The sequence below is a fragment of the Hibiscus syriacus genome, unplaced genomic scaffold (genome assembly GCF_006381635.1).
Source record: "Hibiscus syriacus cultivar Baekdansim isolate YM2019G1 unplaced genomic scaffold, ASM638163v2 tig00110485_pilon, whole genome shotgun sequence".
Taxonomy (NCBI): Eukaryota; Viridiplantae; Streptophyta; class Magnoliopsida; order Malvales; family Malvaceae; genus Hibiscus; species Hibiscus syriacus.
The window spans coordinates 52,949-72,026 of NW_024062760.1; the positions used below are offsets into that span (position 1 = coordinate 52,949).

The following is a 19,078-nucleotide window of genomic DNA, read 5'->3' on the forward strand; positions in this document are numbered from 1 at the left end:
GAAGTTGGATTCTACTAAGTATTGTTTATTAATAAATTTAAGTGGATCATTTCGAGAAAGCATTGAAAATTTGACACTAAGGATTATATTTAGGGTCTAATAACTTGCAAGGTATATATTTTTCATGATGTTTGTTAGCTTGAACTAGGGATATAAGTAGCAATCTATTATTTCGATTGCAGTTGTTATATAGCGGTAAATATATCGTTTGAAATCGTTATTCTAGAACCACGATACTCATAATGACCACAATAGAATTCTCTATTACCGCAATCGCGATAAACGCAACACAATCTAAAAATATGATCACAACCGTAATTTAAATTCTTGATCGAAACACGTTAGGATTTTAATGTATGCCAAAAGAAATATCTTGGATTTTAGTTTTATGAATTTCGATTTCTTGAGGAATTTCAGCAAAAGTCAGAATATCAATTTATTAAGTTACCTATTTTTATTGTTTCTGTTTTGGTCCCTATAAAATATTTTTTTATTATTATTCACATGGTATTCTTATGTTATAAAAATAATTTAAAATAAATAATATTTTACAATTATTAAATTTAAAATGATTATCGTCTCTTCTCATCACTATCGACTATCGTCTAGGTTTGATTTTATATTTTAAATTGTTTTTACATTAAACAATAAAAAATATTATGTCATATCAAAATAATAATAATAAACATCCCTATGGATGATGTGTTTGAGTTCAGAATCTCTAAAGATAATAACGACCGATGTTGCTTAGTTCATACCAGATTTTACATCATTTAAATTTTACTTTATGTGATTTTTTAAAATTTATTATCACTTTATATTATTTAAATATTTTAATTTAAAACAAGTTTGAATAATCACTGTATAATTGTATAATTATGGGTTGTATCAGTATTTCTCTTTCCGTCATTTTAAGAAGATTCGTATATTAGTTTTTTTTTCAATTTTATTTTTAACTAATATAAAATACTTCTATGATTTATTTGTTTCTTAGAATTTTCAAAATATTTCAAGATTTTAGACATTTATGGAAAATTCTTTAAAATTTTTGAAATTTCTTTTTAAATTATTCTTACAATTAAAAGGTAAACCTTATTATCAACGTTAAAACAAAGCCCCCTTCCACATCAAATATCCTCTTGCACTATCTAAGCAAGCAAGGCGTTTAGACAATTTCATGGTTGACTGGCTTTTACGTATTTGTTATTATAGAATTGGATAACGTTTAAAATTAAATATTCTATTTACTCTTTCTAACGAATATATATTAATCATGTGCAGTCAACAAGTGTTAGTACGAGTGGTTAGGATTCAAGAATTTGAGTTTGTAATGTCAAGATCGAATCCTACCACTGTTACTCTTAGTGGACAATCTGTAAATTCCTATATGAATCTTAATTGATTCTTACATATGTCATGACCCTGGATTGGAGGAGTCACCCTTAACCTAATTTTTTTTTGTAAATATATATATATTAATCCTTTGTAAATCGACTACGTCAAAAAGTTTTATTTTTAATGAGTTTTAATAATTTAAAAAAAAATTCGCTCTTCTCGTACGATTTTCAATTGATTGATCGAATTTATAATAACAAATTCAGATGCTAAATGAGTAATATTTGATCAATATATTTATTAAACTGGTTAAAGAAACTATAGGTACCCCATTTATAAAAATAAAAAAGTAAAAATTAAAATGTTGAATGATATTTTAAACCTTCAAAAATTGATATAGGAAAATAAATTAATAAAAATTAATATAAATAAACTTAAATTATATCTACAAAATTTCAGTTTTAAATGTAAATAATAATTTCAAATTCAATTTATGATAAATCCATATTTCTTCCATTAAAAAAAATTAAAGTTATTGTGGAAAAGCAAGTGAATAACCAGTGACAAGTCCAAAAATATGTTATTGACTGTGGCAATAAAATATAATAAAAAATTCATCTACTATTACTTGTATATATAATCTTTCAATTTAAAAATTTAATGACTAAAACAAGTATAATTACATGTTCTGAAAGTACTTTAAGATTTATGTAAAAAATACAAAGTTCGAAATATAATATTTCCATCGATTAAGATGAAGTCTCTTATTCACATAACCAAATTCATCTATGATCGAGACAAAAGAAATATCGAATAATTTTGATTCAATAAAATAAGATACAAAGAGTACCTCTTATATTTTATTATAATCTTACTAAACAAACGACTAATAACACTACAAATTTATAAGTAATTAAAGAACAAAATAAAAATAAAGTGAAAATTAAAAAAAAATCTTGCATAAGAACATCAAAAATTTTAAATTTCAGTTAAGTTATTCAATTGCCTTTAAGTTTTAAAAAGAATTATTTAAATTTGAAAAAGCACATAATGAATATAAATAAATAAGAAAAAGATTGCATCACATTATATAAGTTATAAAAATAACTCTTAATTTAAGATTTTGAAGAGATTAAATTGTAGTTAATTTTGAAATTAAATAAAACTTTAATTAATTTAATTTTAATTAAATAAAAATATAATTAAAAGTAAATTTGATAAAATTATTATTTTTTCTCATGACCTAAATAGTCCCAGGCCTACCTCCCCCCCTATACACGATATAATTAGAGTGATTTGCCACATCAAAGAAGACCCGACTTCTAAGTCTACCCACGTTTACATAAATTGATTGGCCTTGGAATTATATGTAAAAAATTTGTTTAATGAAGAAATAAATATTGAACAGATGTAAACAAATATAATTATTTTAAAATATTTTAAAAAATCAAATTAAATAGACTTTTAATATATAACCCTTTCCTTGAAAAAGTCTACAGGGATCGATTTTTTAAAATATCTATGTCTTTGTCAGTGATCGGGTGGTAGCATTTAGGGGTGTAAAAAGTTAGATCTGATCTGTAAAACTGACTGAAATAGACTCGAGTCAAAATTATTTTTGACTTGTGCTGTGGCGATCCGAAATCGACTCGTGTCGGAACTGGTGTTGACCTGAACCCGAGTTGGACTTGGAAATTGTGGATCTGAATCCGACCTGAGAACGAACTGAACCCGAATTGAACCGAAAATATGATACCCGAACCCGAACTGCATCCGACTGATATGAACCCGAACCCGAGATTGACCTAGTAAATAACTGATTTTACCCGACCTGTTTTCAACCTGACCTGTAAATGATCCGACTTGTTAATGACTTGATCTGATATTTACCTTACTTATATATTACCATGGACGAAATTATAAAATTTTAATAAAATTATGAGTTTTTTAGTTTATGATGAAATTAAAAAATTAATATGACTTTTTAAATGTTATAATAAAATATTTATTATGATAATTAAATTAATAAATAGACCTATTATATAAAATTATTTAATAAAAAAATAAAATTATTTAAATGTAAATTAGATAAAACATAATTAATAATGAAAAGGAAAATTATATAGTTTAATTTATATAAAGAAAAAATAATATTAATAATGAAAGTATTTATTATGTAATATATATTAACGTTTTACATTATTAATATAAATAATTTTGGCAATACATTAGTTTACATATGTCCAATATATAAGCTCACTCTTTTATTATAAATATATATGCATTAGTGCTAGTCCATTTACATTAGGGTTTATGGTTTAGTGTTTATGGTTTAAAGTTTATAAACTATATATTTTATTACTTTATATAATTTATGCAGTGTTTCTATAAACTATATAAGTAATTTACTTTATATAGTTTATATATATGTGTGGGGGTTTATACATACATGTTATATAAAATTATTTAATAAAATTAATAAATTTATTTAAATGTAAATTATATAAAATATGATTAATTATGTGTTAAATAATTAGTATGTCACATTGCATATTATATGGTTCATAAATAGTAGTACATGTCATATTAATTTCATTTGCATAATTAGTATTTTAATTGCATGTTAGGTTAATTCACATTAATAGCCCATTTATTTTGTTGTTATGAATAAGTAATAATAAAACCCAAAAATAAGTTCATTTGCAATAGTGCTAGTTCATATACATTAGTTTACATAGGCGCAATACATAAGCCCACTCTTTTATTACAAATATATATGCATTTGTGCTAGTCCATTTATATTAGAGTTTAGGGTTTATGGTTTAAAGTTTAGGATTTAGGGTTCATGATTTAGGGTTTAAGGTTTTTATAAAACTATATATTTTATTACTTTATATAGTTTATGCATAGTATTTCTATAAACTATATAAATAATTTACTTTATATAGTTTATGCTTAGTGTTTCTATAATATATATATATATATATATAATCTATAGATTACTTATATTAGTTATACATACATATATATACTATATTAATATAATTTATAATTTATAATTTATAAACTATATATTTTATATAGTTTATACATATATAGTTTATATACATACATACATACATATATATATATATAGAAAATTAAAAGTAATTAGAATGTATACATAATTAAATTGCATCGAATTAAAAATTCAAGAAGATATTTACAATTAAACCATGACTAAATGAAAGAAATCAAAAATCAAATACAAATGGAAAAATGATGATTGTTGGAGGAGCATGAGCCTAATTAGCCCAAAATATCTTTCCAAATAAAATCTGAATTCTTAATTTCCCTCCAAAATTTTCCATTCCCTCTAAATTTCTCAATTTCCCTCTAAATTCTCAATTTCTCTATATTCTCAAAATTTCCCAATTTTCCTCTAAATTTCCAAATAAAATAAAAAAATTCCCACAAAAAATCTTTATTTTAAAAAGTTTTCTCCCATCATTCACTTTGAATAATATATATATATATATATATACTATATTAATATAAATTATAGTTTATAAACTATATACTTTTTATAGTTTATACATATATAGTTTACTTATATAATTTATATATTTTTTATATAAACATAATTTTTATATATAACTTATAATAATTATATAGTTTATAATATAAATATAGTTTATATATAAACTTATATTATATATATATTATATTTTTTCAATTTTTTAAATGAATGCAATTTACTATATTTTTCATTATTTCTTCACATTTTGCATTTATTTTGATTTAATCCTTTTTTTTGTTTTTTAATTTATTTCAATTTTAAGTCTTTCACTTTTATATGTATTCAATTTAGTCCTTAAATTTATATTTGCATCTTCATTTGGCCCATTGTTAGTTGTTATTTATATTTTTGTAACTGACCATAACTTTTTAAATGTGTTTAATTTAGTCATTTTTATATTAATTTAAACGTCACATTTTAAATTTATTTTGATTTAGTCCCTTACCTATGTGTGTTGTTTAATTTATATTTTAAAATTTTATTTGTAATTTTACATTTCTTCAATTTTTTCCTTAAATTTATATTTTTTACAAAATTGATCCATGTATATTTATTTTTCTCTTAATTTACTCGAAATTATATACAATTACAACTTGCAATTCAATAATCAGGAAAGATGAAAAAATAATTAATCCAAAAATAAAAACGACCCGACATGAACTCAATCCGTATCCGGTAAACATATGACCTAAATTTTATCTGTCAATGATGTGACCCGATCAGAACGAGATCTGACTGAAGTCCACCCGAACCTGAATTAACCTGGTCTTTATCTGCTTCAGACCTGAACTGTTTTGACCTGAACTGACATCGATCCAAACTGAAAATGACCTGACCTGAACCCGATCTGGATCTGATGTCAAATCAACCTGAATTGACATGTACCTTATTTTACCCCACCTGCCAAGATCCGACTGAAACATGTCTGATTACCTGATTTTACAACCTTAGTAGCATTAGCCAAGTCTTTGTTTCAAATTGGGTTGTTTAATGTTGACCGGTATGTATCGGTTAGTTGATATTTTAATAATAGTTATGGGTATTCATTTTCTATTTCTCTACTTAATTGATAGTTATTAGATTAGGATAAAAAATTAATAAATTTTATATTAATTTAAAGTCAATGAATAAAATTTATGACTCGTAAATAAATATTCTTTAACTCACAATAAAATAATATTTTTAGGATTATAATTTAGAGTTTATGATTTTGGGTTTGAGATTTAAGATTAGGATAAAAAGAGACGTTGTTTTACTGTGAGTTTAAAAGTATTTATTTATATATTATAAAATATAATTAAATCTAAACTGCTTACCTCCAGTTTATCAACGTAGGGGTTGGTTGTTTCCGTAGACTACTTAGTATGTATGTTCAGCTTTTTGGGATTGTTTGTGTGGTTGTGTAAGTTAGTTGTTTGGTAGATTGTTTTAGAGTATCATTGCTTGCCTTGTCTGTTTGGTAGTCTAGTTTTGTTGTTGTTGATTGTTTGTCTTCTTTTTTTTCGTTTAGTATTAGAGTGGTTTTTAGCGAAACATATAATTAAGATAGATTTTATTCAAATTTTATATGAAATTATCTGCCAAGAAAAAAATGTAAGACGATCATATCTTATATATAAGCAACTTAAAAGGGATGCAGCAGCTGATGAATGAATGTTACTCGTATAAAAGCGACAATATTTGAATGGAAGGGGAAGATAATGGAATTGTGAAAATGGGGATAGATGTATAATTGTCTTATCGAACCCTCTTAGTCGCAATGACAAGACAAACTCGATAAATGGCTCTAACCAGCCCTCCTAATCGCAATGAATAGGCAAATTGGAGTGTGAATATATCTCTCACAAATAACTTGAAAAGAACTTAATGAAAAGAAGCTTCTAAGACACAAGTAATCAACACTTTCAAAGATAAACTCTCAATGTATTGTATTTAAGAAAAGATTTGTTTACAATTGTGGGATGAGCCCCCTTTATATAGGGTGATTGAGTCCTTGTTGTAATATGCATAATGCTTGAAAATAATAATAAAAATAGAAATAATGTAACCCCCTAAGACCGATGCGGGTAGCCCGACCCGATCTGGAGTGTCACATTAGGGTTACCAGAGCAACTCACTGTAAAAATAGCGGAAAATTTAAAACTTTTATTAAAACATGTAACTCATAATTGGTTTATCAGCATTCAGAAATAAAACATATTTTCAGACTCGTATATAAAAAAAATACAATTACATACCCCCTAATCACATGTACCATACTCTGCAACCACGTCGGAAGAACTCCCTTACTGATGTTGATAGTGGTACCGGTATAATTCTTTTAACCTGCAATGGTGAGTAATAGAGTGAGCTTCGGAAAGCTCAGTAATACAGAACTACCAGATGATGCTACATGACATGCAGATAAATGGGAAGCCATAATTTCCTTATTGAATCAAACGTATACCAATTGCGGAATAATTTGGGGTTCCATTAGTAGTTCATCGATTAGAAGCCATGAATCTCAGTTCATAAGAAACCTTTCATGGTATCACGTTTTCATGAGGTCGATTAGGATATCTAATATGTTCCATCAGTACGATAAAATCATAATATGTACACTAATCAAATGATAGTTCAGTAAAATCCCATACATCATACTGTAGTGGAGCTTTTTAAACTCGTATTTTAAAACCATCTTACAAAGAGTTAACCTAAGGGAACATCTTAGGGCCTGAGAGCCTACCCAAGAAAGTTCGGGGCCATGAGGCCTACCTAAGAACACATCTTAGGGCCGCAGGGCCTACCCGAGAATGATCTCAGGGTCGCAGAGCATACCTAAGAGTCATATTAGGTCCATAAAAATATTCTAACTTGATCAAAGCTGTACTTTACAAATATGTATCTCCAAGATACAATTTATACCGTGATACAAATCCATAAGCCATCACCATTAAGTTGGTGCATCCATAAAACAGTAACAATAGATTTCAGTGTACCTCATGTTAAAACAACAAAATAATTTATAAAAAAATAAGGAACATACTAGAGAAATCCTAATATTTATCAGAAGCATTTTGCAGTTATCAACATATATAACATGAAACTGATGTCTTTTGATCAGATTCCATGAACGATGTCCTATTGAAAATGAGTCAATTGCTAGTCGTTCAAATCAGACATTAAAATCGATACTTTAGAATCCCACTATGATTCAGGAGCATCATGAAAGTGTTCAGGAACCTTTATACCGAATGAATTCTAGATTTAGATTTAATGAGAGTGATTCCATTACCCAAACAATCAGGGATATTTAGGGATATACTTTGAATTCATATGATTTCAGCCCAATTGAAACAAATGGAGTATTCGGAATATTTTCCTTTCAAGGGCATTACTTACGTGTTCAGACATTACCGAAGTGATTTGAGATGAAACTGTAGAAACGAAAATTCAAGACACTTACAATTTATGCCGATCGATCAGATTATCAAAATAACTTGAGCTGAACAACTCTCAGAACCGATGCCTGTATACTGATCAATTCATTACCCTTCCTGATATTCACTCTATAATACCAACAATTCTTGTCCATAATTCATCTTCAGAATCATCGCTAAATATATACCTTAAGGAATCGAACATGCATCCTTATAATCTTTATTTTCTTTCCACATTACAACAATATCAAGATTTGATGACGTATTTGATTCTTAGTTCATAACCATAGGGACCGTACATCATACAATTTTATTTTAATTCCAGACTCATCTAATTACTTACTAAATTCTCCGTCATTAAGGTTGCTTGGTTAATTTAGCAATTAATGTTATCCCGGTTACTTCATAGTTTTCCAGAGTAATTCAGACGTTTCTGAATTTTAGATACATATTGTACTTCCTTTCAGAATCATATAATAAAGCCATTCATGTATTCGTGGTTGATTTGTCTCACGAATATCCACTTCTTAGTACCGAAGATGCTCTAGAGTTGAGCTGAGCCAAGTACTTCCAGAATTATCATCGATCCAAACTTGAGAAAACGAACACGCATTCAAGTGATATCAATGCCATTCAGGTACTGACATAACATTAGAGTTGATCTACTCACTTAAATTGAGTTCCATTACTTTTAAGAGTAATACAACCCTATGTTTATTTGAATTCCTTAATTAACCCAATACATTTATTTAGTCTAGACCATAAGGGCATTTTGGTCATTTTGGTACTCAATGTTTTTTTTCCATTTATTTCAGAGCTTGAGGATATCCATTCATTCTTGGGCTTGATGATATTCTAGAGTCATCTCCATTCCAGGGGTATTTTGGTTATTTTACAGATCCATGATATTTCAATCTTTTCATTCCGTCCGATCTTATCACTTAATTCGAACTTATAATCTATTTCAGTCCTTTCAAACAATTCTGAAAAAAGAGCACCCTCGATAATTTATTCTTCAAGTGTTTACTCATAACTAGGAGATTTTCGGATTATCAGAAATTTTCTGTATAAACGTATATCTTAACGATGAAACTAGCAATTCATCGATTAAGCATGACTTCTTGAGTACTTTTCCATTTAGGGTCAATTCGGGCTATTTTTTCCTCTCAAGGGTAATTTCTTAACCATTTAATTTCGGTATTAAAATTCTTAACAAAGATAATTATAATTAAGAGATTTTAGGGTTTATCTCTTTTTCGGATAATCTTTAAACTTTAAAATATTCCTTATCAAACTTCTAGTATCTTGTACAAGCCATCTTGGGTTTAGAAATCGATTATTCAGATTTCCTATGAAAAACTAGTATTTTCCATATACATCAGTAGTTTCATTAGATCAATATGTATTTACAACTTCTTATCCAACTTCCAGGGTCAATTCTTGTTTTTTTACAACATCAGGGTATTTTCGTAATTTTACCTAATCGAAGTATTCATATAATTTATCATCCAAGTACCTTTAATAAGATAAATTATAATTCACATGTTAAGGACTGATTCCTTTATCACTCAATCATAGAACTTGTAATTCTATCGAGTCTTAACTAATTTATCACTTAAACCGTATTCGGTTCGAATCCATCCATAATCAAACATGCATAATAATCCAATCATATACATTCATGCATTTATCCATTATCAACATGTTCCATAAAGCATAAAGAGGTAGTAACGTATTACATCGATTTCCGTGTCATACTTATCGACCATATAAATTCCATTCGAATGCCCTCGATCTTTAATTCAACTTCCAATGATTCTTCAAATACATAACAATATAAATTTCATTAAAAAATAGAGCTTAATTCCGAAAAACGGATCGAATCGAGTGATAAATCAATGAAAAAAACCAGTCTACCGGGTTTGTATTTGACGAAACAGACTTCGGATTCGGATGCATGCGAACGACTTATTACGACTTACGCATACGGATGGAACGAGAGGTATTTGGTCGAGCTTCCAATTTTTCTCTCACATATCCGCAACATCACATATACGAACTCGATTCCCAACATAATTTCCCAAAAATGGAGGACTGAAATTGTGATTTGACCATCTTCCTATCCAAAACCACGTGACCTTCCAAATATATTTTGAAACAATTATGACATAATCATAATAATTTGGAAGTTAGAAAAATAGTTTAAGCTCTTACCAAACTTGGATGGCTTACTTGAAATTTTCTCATTCTCACTTTATTAACAATCTCAAAACCATGTGCGCCTGTCATTCTTTTATTTTCTTCTCTTTGTCCAACTTAATCTGGATCTCCAACTTGGAAGTGTCACCTTCACCCATAACTTCTTTGTTTGTGAGTGAAAGGAACCTAATCTTGTCCAACGCATCAACAACATTTGAGATCAACTCCCGGAGGAAAATATCCTTGTTGCTATAAAGAGAATTGATAATAATGTCAGCTTGGAACTCAAATTTCTCCGCATTATTGCGAAGCGATCTAGAAGAAATCGACTCAGTTTCCCTTTTAACGACATCAGAATCAGTTTGTAACCGGTAGGCACAACGTCGATCTTTTCCTCGACTTTTGGAGGATCTACGACTCCTTCCTCGGCATTTGCCTGTACTTTTCTACCTTGATCTGAGATGAGACTGAGAAGGCAAATAAGAATCAAAGAAGAAGGGATCGCCCACTTCCTCATTATGTTGCTTCAAAGCTGCTTTGTTAGTATAATTAATCAGTAAAGAGATCTTTACCTATTTCTCTTTCTTTGCACACATATAATAATCTCAGCTTGCTCTTGCTTAACTCTTTTGCTTCTCTGATGGAGCCTAGAGAAAAAAAATTATGAAGACGAAGACTAAGAGAGAGACCTTTCTCTGATAGATGGAGTTTTCAAACTTCTCCATGATTTCTGAGTAGTGGTGGTGGTTTCGTAGGTGGGGTTATTTAATTAAGAGAAAAAAATAATGAATGACTTGATTTAAGCTTCCTATACTCATTGTTTAAATTATCATTTTTAAAACACGGTTTCTCATAAAATATCTCATGTTTGTGGTTTTCCTTTATTTTGAGTATAATAATTATTAGGGTAAAGTATAGTAATGGTCACTTAACTTTTCTAAAACTTTCATTTAGGTCCCCTAACTTTTAAAACTTGCAATATAATCCCTTAATATTTAGTTCATTTTCAATATGACCCCTCAACATTTATTCCGTTTGCAATATGGTCCCCGACGTAACTGTTGGGGGACCATATTGCAAACAGACTAAATGTTGGGGGATTGTATGTCAAGTTTTAAAAGTTGGGGACCTAAATGAAAGCTTTAAAAAAGTTCAATGACCATTACTATACTTTACTCTTATAAATATTGAGATTTGAATTGATATATTATATCATTTATGTGGTGGAGGTAGCTTTGATTTAATCTTTATACAGGAGAAAAATCCAACTCGGTGACATGCATAGACATGGAAGTTTAATTTGGATTTAATCTTTATACAGGAGAAAAGTTCACTGAACTTTTCTACAACTTTCATTTAGGTCTCTCAATTTTTAAAATTTGTAATATAGTCTCTCAACATTTAGTCTATTTGTAATATGGTCCCCCAACAGTTACGTCAGGGACCATATTGTAAACGACCTAAATGTTGAGGGACCATATTGAAAATAGACTAAATATTAAGGGATTATATTGCAAGTTTTAAAAGTTGAGAGACTTAAATGAAAACTTTAGAAAAGTTCAGTGACCATTATTATACTTTACCTTAATTATTATTATAAAATAAACTTAAAAAATCATTAATGGACTTTCACGTGAACTCTAGAATGTCCCAACATTAAAGAAGGACAATTTACAATTAAAATTCTTCAATTTTTTTTTACAAAATATCACAATAATTCAAAACTTTATAAATTCTAAAATTTAACCCCTAAGTGTTACAAATAACAATACTATCCTAATTCCTAATAACAATAAACTAAATATAATTGTTTTAATTCTACCTTAATTCTTAATAAAATAATAAATATAACCCTAAAATATAATATATCATCCTATATTAAATTATATTATAAATAATCAATAAAAATATTAAAAATTTGTAATATTTATAAAAACTCGTATTAATCTCGTACAGGAAATTATGTATGTGTTGTCTTCACTAAAATGAACATATATTGAGTTCCCAATATCGAATTGATGTGATTCAAGAACCATTGGAAAGGTAAGAGACAACCGGTCGTAACTCCAATAGACATGTCGACAAATAACACCAGAATCTCATTCATATCCTATATATAAGCAACTTCTTTTCCTTTAATTATTTACTTAATATGATATTATCTTATCAATAACATAAACAACATAAGGAATTAATTAATTAAATTAAAATTAGTCAAAATTAAAATTATGGACATTATGATAATGGGAAAATAGAATATAATAAAATTATTTTGTTTAAAATGTATTTTGCATCGTTAAATTGGTGAAAATTAACGATAAATGTCAATCTGAAAATAAAAAGTCCATTAAAGTTGTAATTGCAGTAAATTCTAAATCAGAGAATTGTGAAAAGACTTTTAAACCTATTTAAGCATGCTATCTGGGATTTTCTTCATCATCAACACTTTCAAAAATTCCACTCGCCTTTTTTTCAATCGACTTATTTCATCTCAAAATCATGAACATCACCACTTGCTTTCATCTTCTTCTTGTTTTGTGGTTGCATTGCTTCATAGTTTGCTTAGCTATGAGCACTAAGAATCTCACCACCGACGGATTTGCACTTCTGCAATTCAAAGATCGCATCGAGGATCCTCGAAATGCGTTGACAAATAATTGGACGTCGTCCAGCTCGGTTTGCAAATGGGTCGGTGTTTCTTGTGGTGTCATCCATGAAAGAGTTACTGCTTTGAACCTTTCAAACATGGATCTTAAGGGTACTATCCCTCCACACCTTGGGCATCTTTCATTTCTGCGCTCTCTCGACTTGAGCAGCAACAATTTCTACGGCCACCTACCTATAGAATTGGGGCAGTTGCATCGTTTGAGGCTCCTTCGATTAAGCTACAACGATCTTAACGGGGAAATCCTTCAAACACTTGTCAACATGTCGGATCTGGAGATCTTGGATCTGGGATCAAATCAACTGTTTGGTCGAATTCCATTTTTCATCTTCAAGATTTCCTCCTTGAAAGAGATTTCTCTTGACGACAAGAGTCTTTTCGGAAGTTTACCCGATGATCTATGTCACCATTTTTAATTATCACTATATGATTAAATTTTAATTAAAAGAGAATGTAATTTAAAAAAACCTATCGTTTCGAAAAATTTGAAATTTTTTTTACGATAGAAAAATACGGTTCGAAGAGTCGTCACTAATATTTAATTAGGAAGTGATTAGGCACCCAAAAATATTGTCATTTTAAATAAAAATTAATTTTAATTAAAACAACAAATTGAGGTATGTGTTACCAGAAAATGAGTTCGAGAGTCGATTACATGTGGGGAAGGATTAGCACCCCAAAACGTCCTAAATCGGTACCTAGTCGATTAATTAATGTATTTGCAATGAAATTTACAAATTCAAATTTAATTTGATTTTTGATCTCATAAAACAATAAAAATGTGAATTTTATTAAATTAAAATTACCAAGCCTTTTTAGAAAGATGAAGGATATTCAATTATTTAAAAATATAGAGATCAGATCTTAGATAAGTTATAACAATATTTTCTCGAAAAATTTAAATAACCGAACATTTCTTTTTCTTTCGTTCTCAAATTTTAAGTGGGGAAACAATTTTTTAGGTGTTACTGATGGGATACACTTTTAATTTAAAATCATCGAAAGCAGCTCCCTAATAAGTTAAGACAAGCTACTCAAAACAATTTTAAATTAAAAGGGTATTATCCTTAATCCGATTATGTAATTAGGTTGAGTTATGCACATGAGAGTAGCATACATATTATGCAAACAATGATGCCAAGTAATTTATTATGTCATACATCTCATGCAAGAATACATATACATATACGATAAATCAGTATACATGAATCCTACTTATTATTTTAGACATGCTTATGAAGGTATTCTATTTTAGAAGATAAAACTACATACAATTAAAATTATAAGTTAGCAATAAATCTACATGGTTTTATACCAATTAAAATAATTAAGATATTTGAAAAACAAGAATACATTATATACATACTACCAATACTAAATAAGTAAATAAAAAAACATAGTACATATATACATGTAAACATACATCCAAAATTATGCACAAAATATATATGTTAACATACTAATGCTCATATATACCCACTATTCATTGTTCATAGGATTTTGAAAACAAATGCATTAATACATACATATAATACGTATTTAAATAATTTAGCCACAAACAAACCCATGCATATATGTTTTTGTATATACACGTATTTAAAATGGACCACCATGCCAAATGACAAACAAATGAAATAAAAACACTTGCGGGATTAAAATGCAACTTAACCAAACGACAAGTACTGGAACCAGAGTAAACCCCAATCACACGTGAGATTAAAATACAAATTTCAAGAATGGGATGCCAAATGTGCGAATAAATAAAACTTGAAGTAAATGAGTCTAATGACTGAAGTGTAAAACGCATAGAACTTGATGGCGAAATCAGAAATGAAAACAATATCAAATCAGGGACCAAAATGCATTCGAAAACCTTTACAGGGTCTACACTGAAAATAACTCATCTAAGGTGCTGAAATTTAGAGGACTAAAACTTAATTTACCCTAAAGTTGTAATATATAACCTAAACTAAATAGATACAAACCTAATCTAACTTCACGTAGAAACTTCAGCCGCTCTCCTTCATCCTCTATTCCACGATCGAATATAACCTAAGCCAGAACCTCCATCGCCGCCATCCTTGACCAGGTAAGTCCCTAATCCTAGCTCAAACACAACTAAATACTTGGTGCTATTCTAACCCTTTTTATTAAAAAACCCACGATCCCTTTTTTATAACCCGTATGCAAGGTTTCCCGACCGACTACCAACACTTGAACACCAACTCCGGCGACATACCACTAAGGTAAATCTCTCTCTTATTTTTTTTAGTTCGAACCTCCTGGGAAAAATATGCTAGAAACCTTTAAAAAAATGCCTCCAAGAAAACTTCTGATTCGTATTGTTTGTTTTTGGTTTCTAAGATTGCTCGAATGCCAACCCTTTTCAAAATGTTTGGAAAGCGTTTTTATAAAACCCTTCGGATTAAAAATGGAATTCTTAAAAACAAACATTTGATTTCTAGCCATTAAAAACTTTACAGCTCAACTTCTCTGTATCTTTTACTTGTTTAGAAATAAGAACACCCATAGAGAATACTAAAAATCGAAAGAAAGACAGAACATACCAAAAGAATTGTTCTTTGGTTGCTATTGCTTTCCCGAAAAATCAGAATCAGGCCTCCTCTTATAACTTTTATTCCTTCTTTCGAATATGGAAGGAGCGGTTTCTTTTTTACACTATTATTTCCGTTCCATCTAGTAGCAGAGGACCCCCTAAAAACTGTTTCCTCCTTGTGCTAATCTCTAGTGGTTAATCGGGTGTTCAAAATTCAGTTTTAATCGAATTAACCGATCGAACCGAATTATTTCGGTTAATTCGGTCGGTCACCGAATTAATTAACAGTTAATGATTTTTTTAAAATTCGGTTAACGGTTAATTCGATTCAAAATCGGTTAATTAATCGAATTAACCTTTAAATATAATCATATTAAGATGCCCAATCTATTTAAAACTCATTTAAAACCCAAATCAATATTAATTATTTAAAATAATCTCAAAATTAAATGCAAAATGTTTGAATCAAATTAATTAGATATTATTTAAATTAATTGCAACTTGTTTTTTTTTAAATTAAAAAATAGTAAATTTTAAAATTTTAAAATTTTTTGGTTAATTCGAAAATTAATCGAAATTTATTCGGTTCGGTTAATACTTTCAAAAAAAAGTTCGGTTCGATTAACGGTTAAAAAAAATTCGATTAATTTAGTTAAGGGTATTTCGGTTCGGTCAACCACCGTTTTAACCGAATGAATACCTAATGGTTAATTCCATTAAAACCGACCCCATTTTCAATTTATTTTTTCTTCACCTAATCCTTTTGTTTTTTTCCCTTTTTTTCTTCACCTAATCCTTCTGTCTTCTTGCATGTTAATTTCCTATGAGGATTCGGTTGGGAATTTGGGTAGGTAATGGTTTAGTTGGGATTTATCCTTGACGATGCTCCGGATAAAACGAGCATCTACATATTGTTTATTAATAAATTTAAGTGGATCATTTCGAGAAGCATTGAAAATTTGCCACTCAAAGGATTATATTTAGGGTCTAATAACTTACAAGGTATATATTTTTCATGATGTTTGTTAGCTTGAACTAGGGATATAAATAGCAGTCCATTATTTCGTTGCAGTTGTTACATAGTGGTAAAGATATTGTTCGGAATCGTTATTTTAGAACCACGATACTCACAATGATCACAATACAATTTTCTATTGCCGCAATCGCGAAAAACGTAACACAATCTAAAAATGTGATCACAACCGTAATTTAAATTCTTGATCGAAACACGTTAGGATTTTAATGCATACCAAAAGAAATATCTTGGATTTTAGTTTTATGAATTTCGATTTCTTGAGGAATTTCAGCAAAGGTCAGAATATCAATTTATTAAGTTACCTATTTTTATTGTTTCTGTTTTGGTCCCTATAAATTATTTTATTATTATTATTATTCACATGGTATTCTTATGTATTATTAAATATAAAAATAATTTAAAATAAATAATAAAATAATATTTTAGAATTATTAAATTTAAAATTATTTAAAATAATTATCGTCTCTTCTCATCACTATCGACTATCGTCTAGGTTTGATTTTACATTTTAAATTATTTTACATTAAACAATAAAAAATATTATGTCATATCAAAATAATAATAAACATCCCTATAAATGACACGGTTGAGCTCATAATCTCTAAAGATAATAAAGACCGAGGTTGTTTAGTCCGTACCAGATTTTACATCATTTAAATTTTACTTTATGCGATTTTTTAAAATTTATTATCATTTTATATTATTTAGATATTTTAATTTAAAACAAGTTTGAATAATCACTGTATAATTGTATAATTATGGGTTGTATCAGTATTACTCTTTCCGTCATTTTAAGTTTTATTTTTAATGAGTTTTAATAATTTAAAAAAAAAAATCAATTCACTCTTCTCATACGATTTTCAATTGATTGATCAAATTTATAATAACAAATTCAGATGCTAAATGTGTAATATTTGATCAATATATTTATTAAACTAGTTAAAAAAACAATAGGTACCCCTTTTATAAAAATAAAAAAGTAACAAATTAAAAAGTTGAATGATATTTTAAACCTTCAAAAATTGATATAGGAAAATAAATTAATAAAAACTAATATAAATAAACTTAAATTTTATCTACAAAAATTCAGTTTTAAATGTAAATAATAATTTCAAATTCAATTTATGATAAATTCATATTTCTTCCTTCTAAAAAAATCTAAAGTCATCGTGGAAAACAAGTGAATAACCAGTGACGAGTTCAGAAAAATGCTACTGATTGTGACAATAAAATATAATAAAAAATTCATCTACTATTACTTGTATATATAATCTTTCAATTTAAAAATTTATTAACTAAAACAAGTATAATTACTGTTCTGAAAGTACTTTAAGATTTATGTAAAAAATACAAAGTCGAAATATAATATTGTGACAATAAAATATAATAAAAAATTCATCTACTATTACTTGTATATATAATCTTTCAATTTAAAAATTTATTAACTAAAACAAGTATAATTACATGTTCTGAAAGTACTTTAAGATTTATGTAAAAAATACAAAGTTCGAAATATAATATTTCCATCGATTAAGATGAAGTCTCTTATTCACATAACCAAATTTATCTATGATCGAGACAAAAGAAATATCGAATAATTTTGATTCAATAAAATAAGATACAAAGAGTACCTCTTATATTTTTATTATAATCTTACTAAACAAACGACTAATAACACTACAAATTTATAAGTAACTAAAGAACAAAATAAAAATAAAGTGAAAATTAAAAAAAAAATCTTGCATAAGAACATCAAAAATTTTAAATTTCAGTTAAGTTATTCAATTGCCTTCAAGTTTTAAAAAGAATTATTTAAATTTGAAAAAGCACATAATGAATATAAATAAATAAGAAAAAGATTACATCACATTATATAAGTTATAAAAATAACTCTTAATTTAAGATTTTGAAGAGATTAAATTATAGTTAAATTTGAACTTAAATAAAACTTTAATTAATTTAATTTTAATTAAAAGTAAATTTGATAAAATTATTATTTTTTTCTCATAATATGAAACGGGTCATGACCTATATAGTCCCAGGCCTACCTCCCCCCCCCCCCTATGCACGATATAATTAGAGTGATTTGCCACATCAAAGAAGACCCGACTTCTAAGTCTACCCACGTTTACATAAATTGATTGGCCTTGGAATTATATGTAAAAATTTTGTTTAATGAAGAAATAAATATATTGAACAGATATAAACAAATAGAATTAATAAAAATATTTGTAAAAAATCTAATTAAATAGACTTTTAATATATAACCCTTTCCTTGAAAAAGTATACGGGGACCCATTTTGTCAAG

General features: G+C 27.8%; 1 protein-coding gene and 1 long non-coding RNA gene across 3 annotated transcripts; one reads left to right on the forward strand and one right to left on the reverse strand.

The window, feature by feature from the left end:
• Positions 1–5,549: 5,549 nt before the first annotated feature.
• Positions 5,550–10,781, reverse strand: LOC120129344. 2 transcript variants are annotated; one of them, XR_005516725.1, is made up of 4 exons: positions 10,528–10,781; positions 10,231–10,451; positions 10,053–10,131; positions 5,550–5,794 (listed from the first exon to the last, which is right to left on the reverse strand). It is a non-coding gene; the product is annotated as an uncharacterized LOC120129344 (long non-coding RNA). The 2 variants fall into 2 exon arrangements; XR_005516726.1 differs by having other exon boundaries at positions 5,550–5,827.
• A 2,299-nt stretch (positions 10,782–13,080) lies between these two features.
• LOC120129299 (putative receptor-like protein kinase At3g47110) lies at positions 13,081–13,593 on the forward strand. Its single transcript, XM_039146835.1, has one exon. It carries the CDS (start codon positions 13,081–13,083, stop codon positions 13,591–13,593), a length of 513 nt encoding a protein of 170 aa, XP_039002766.1.
• Positions 13,594–19,078: the final 5,485 nt, after the last annotated feature.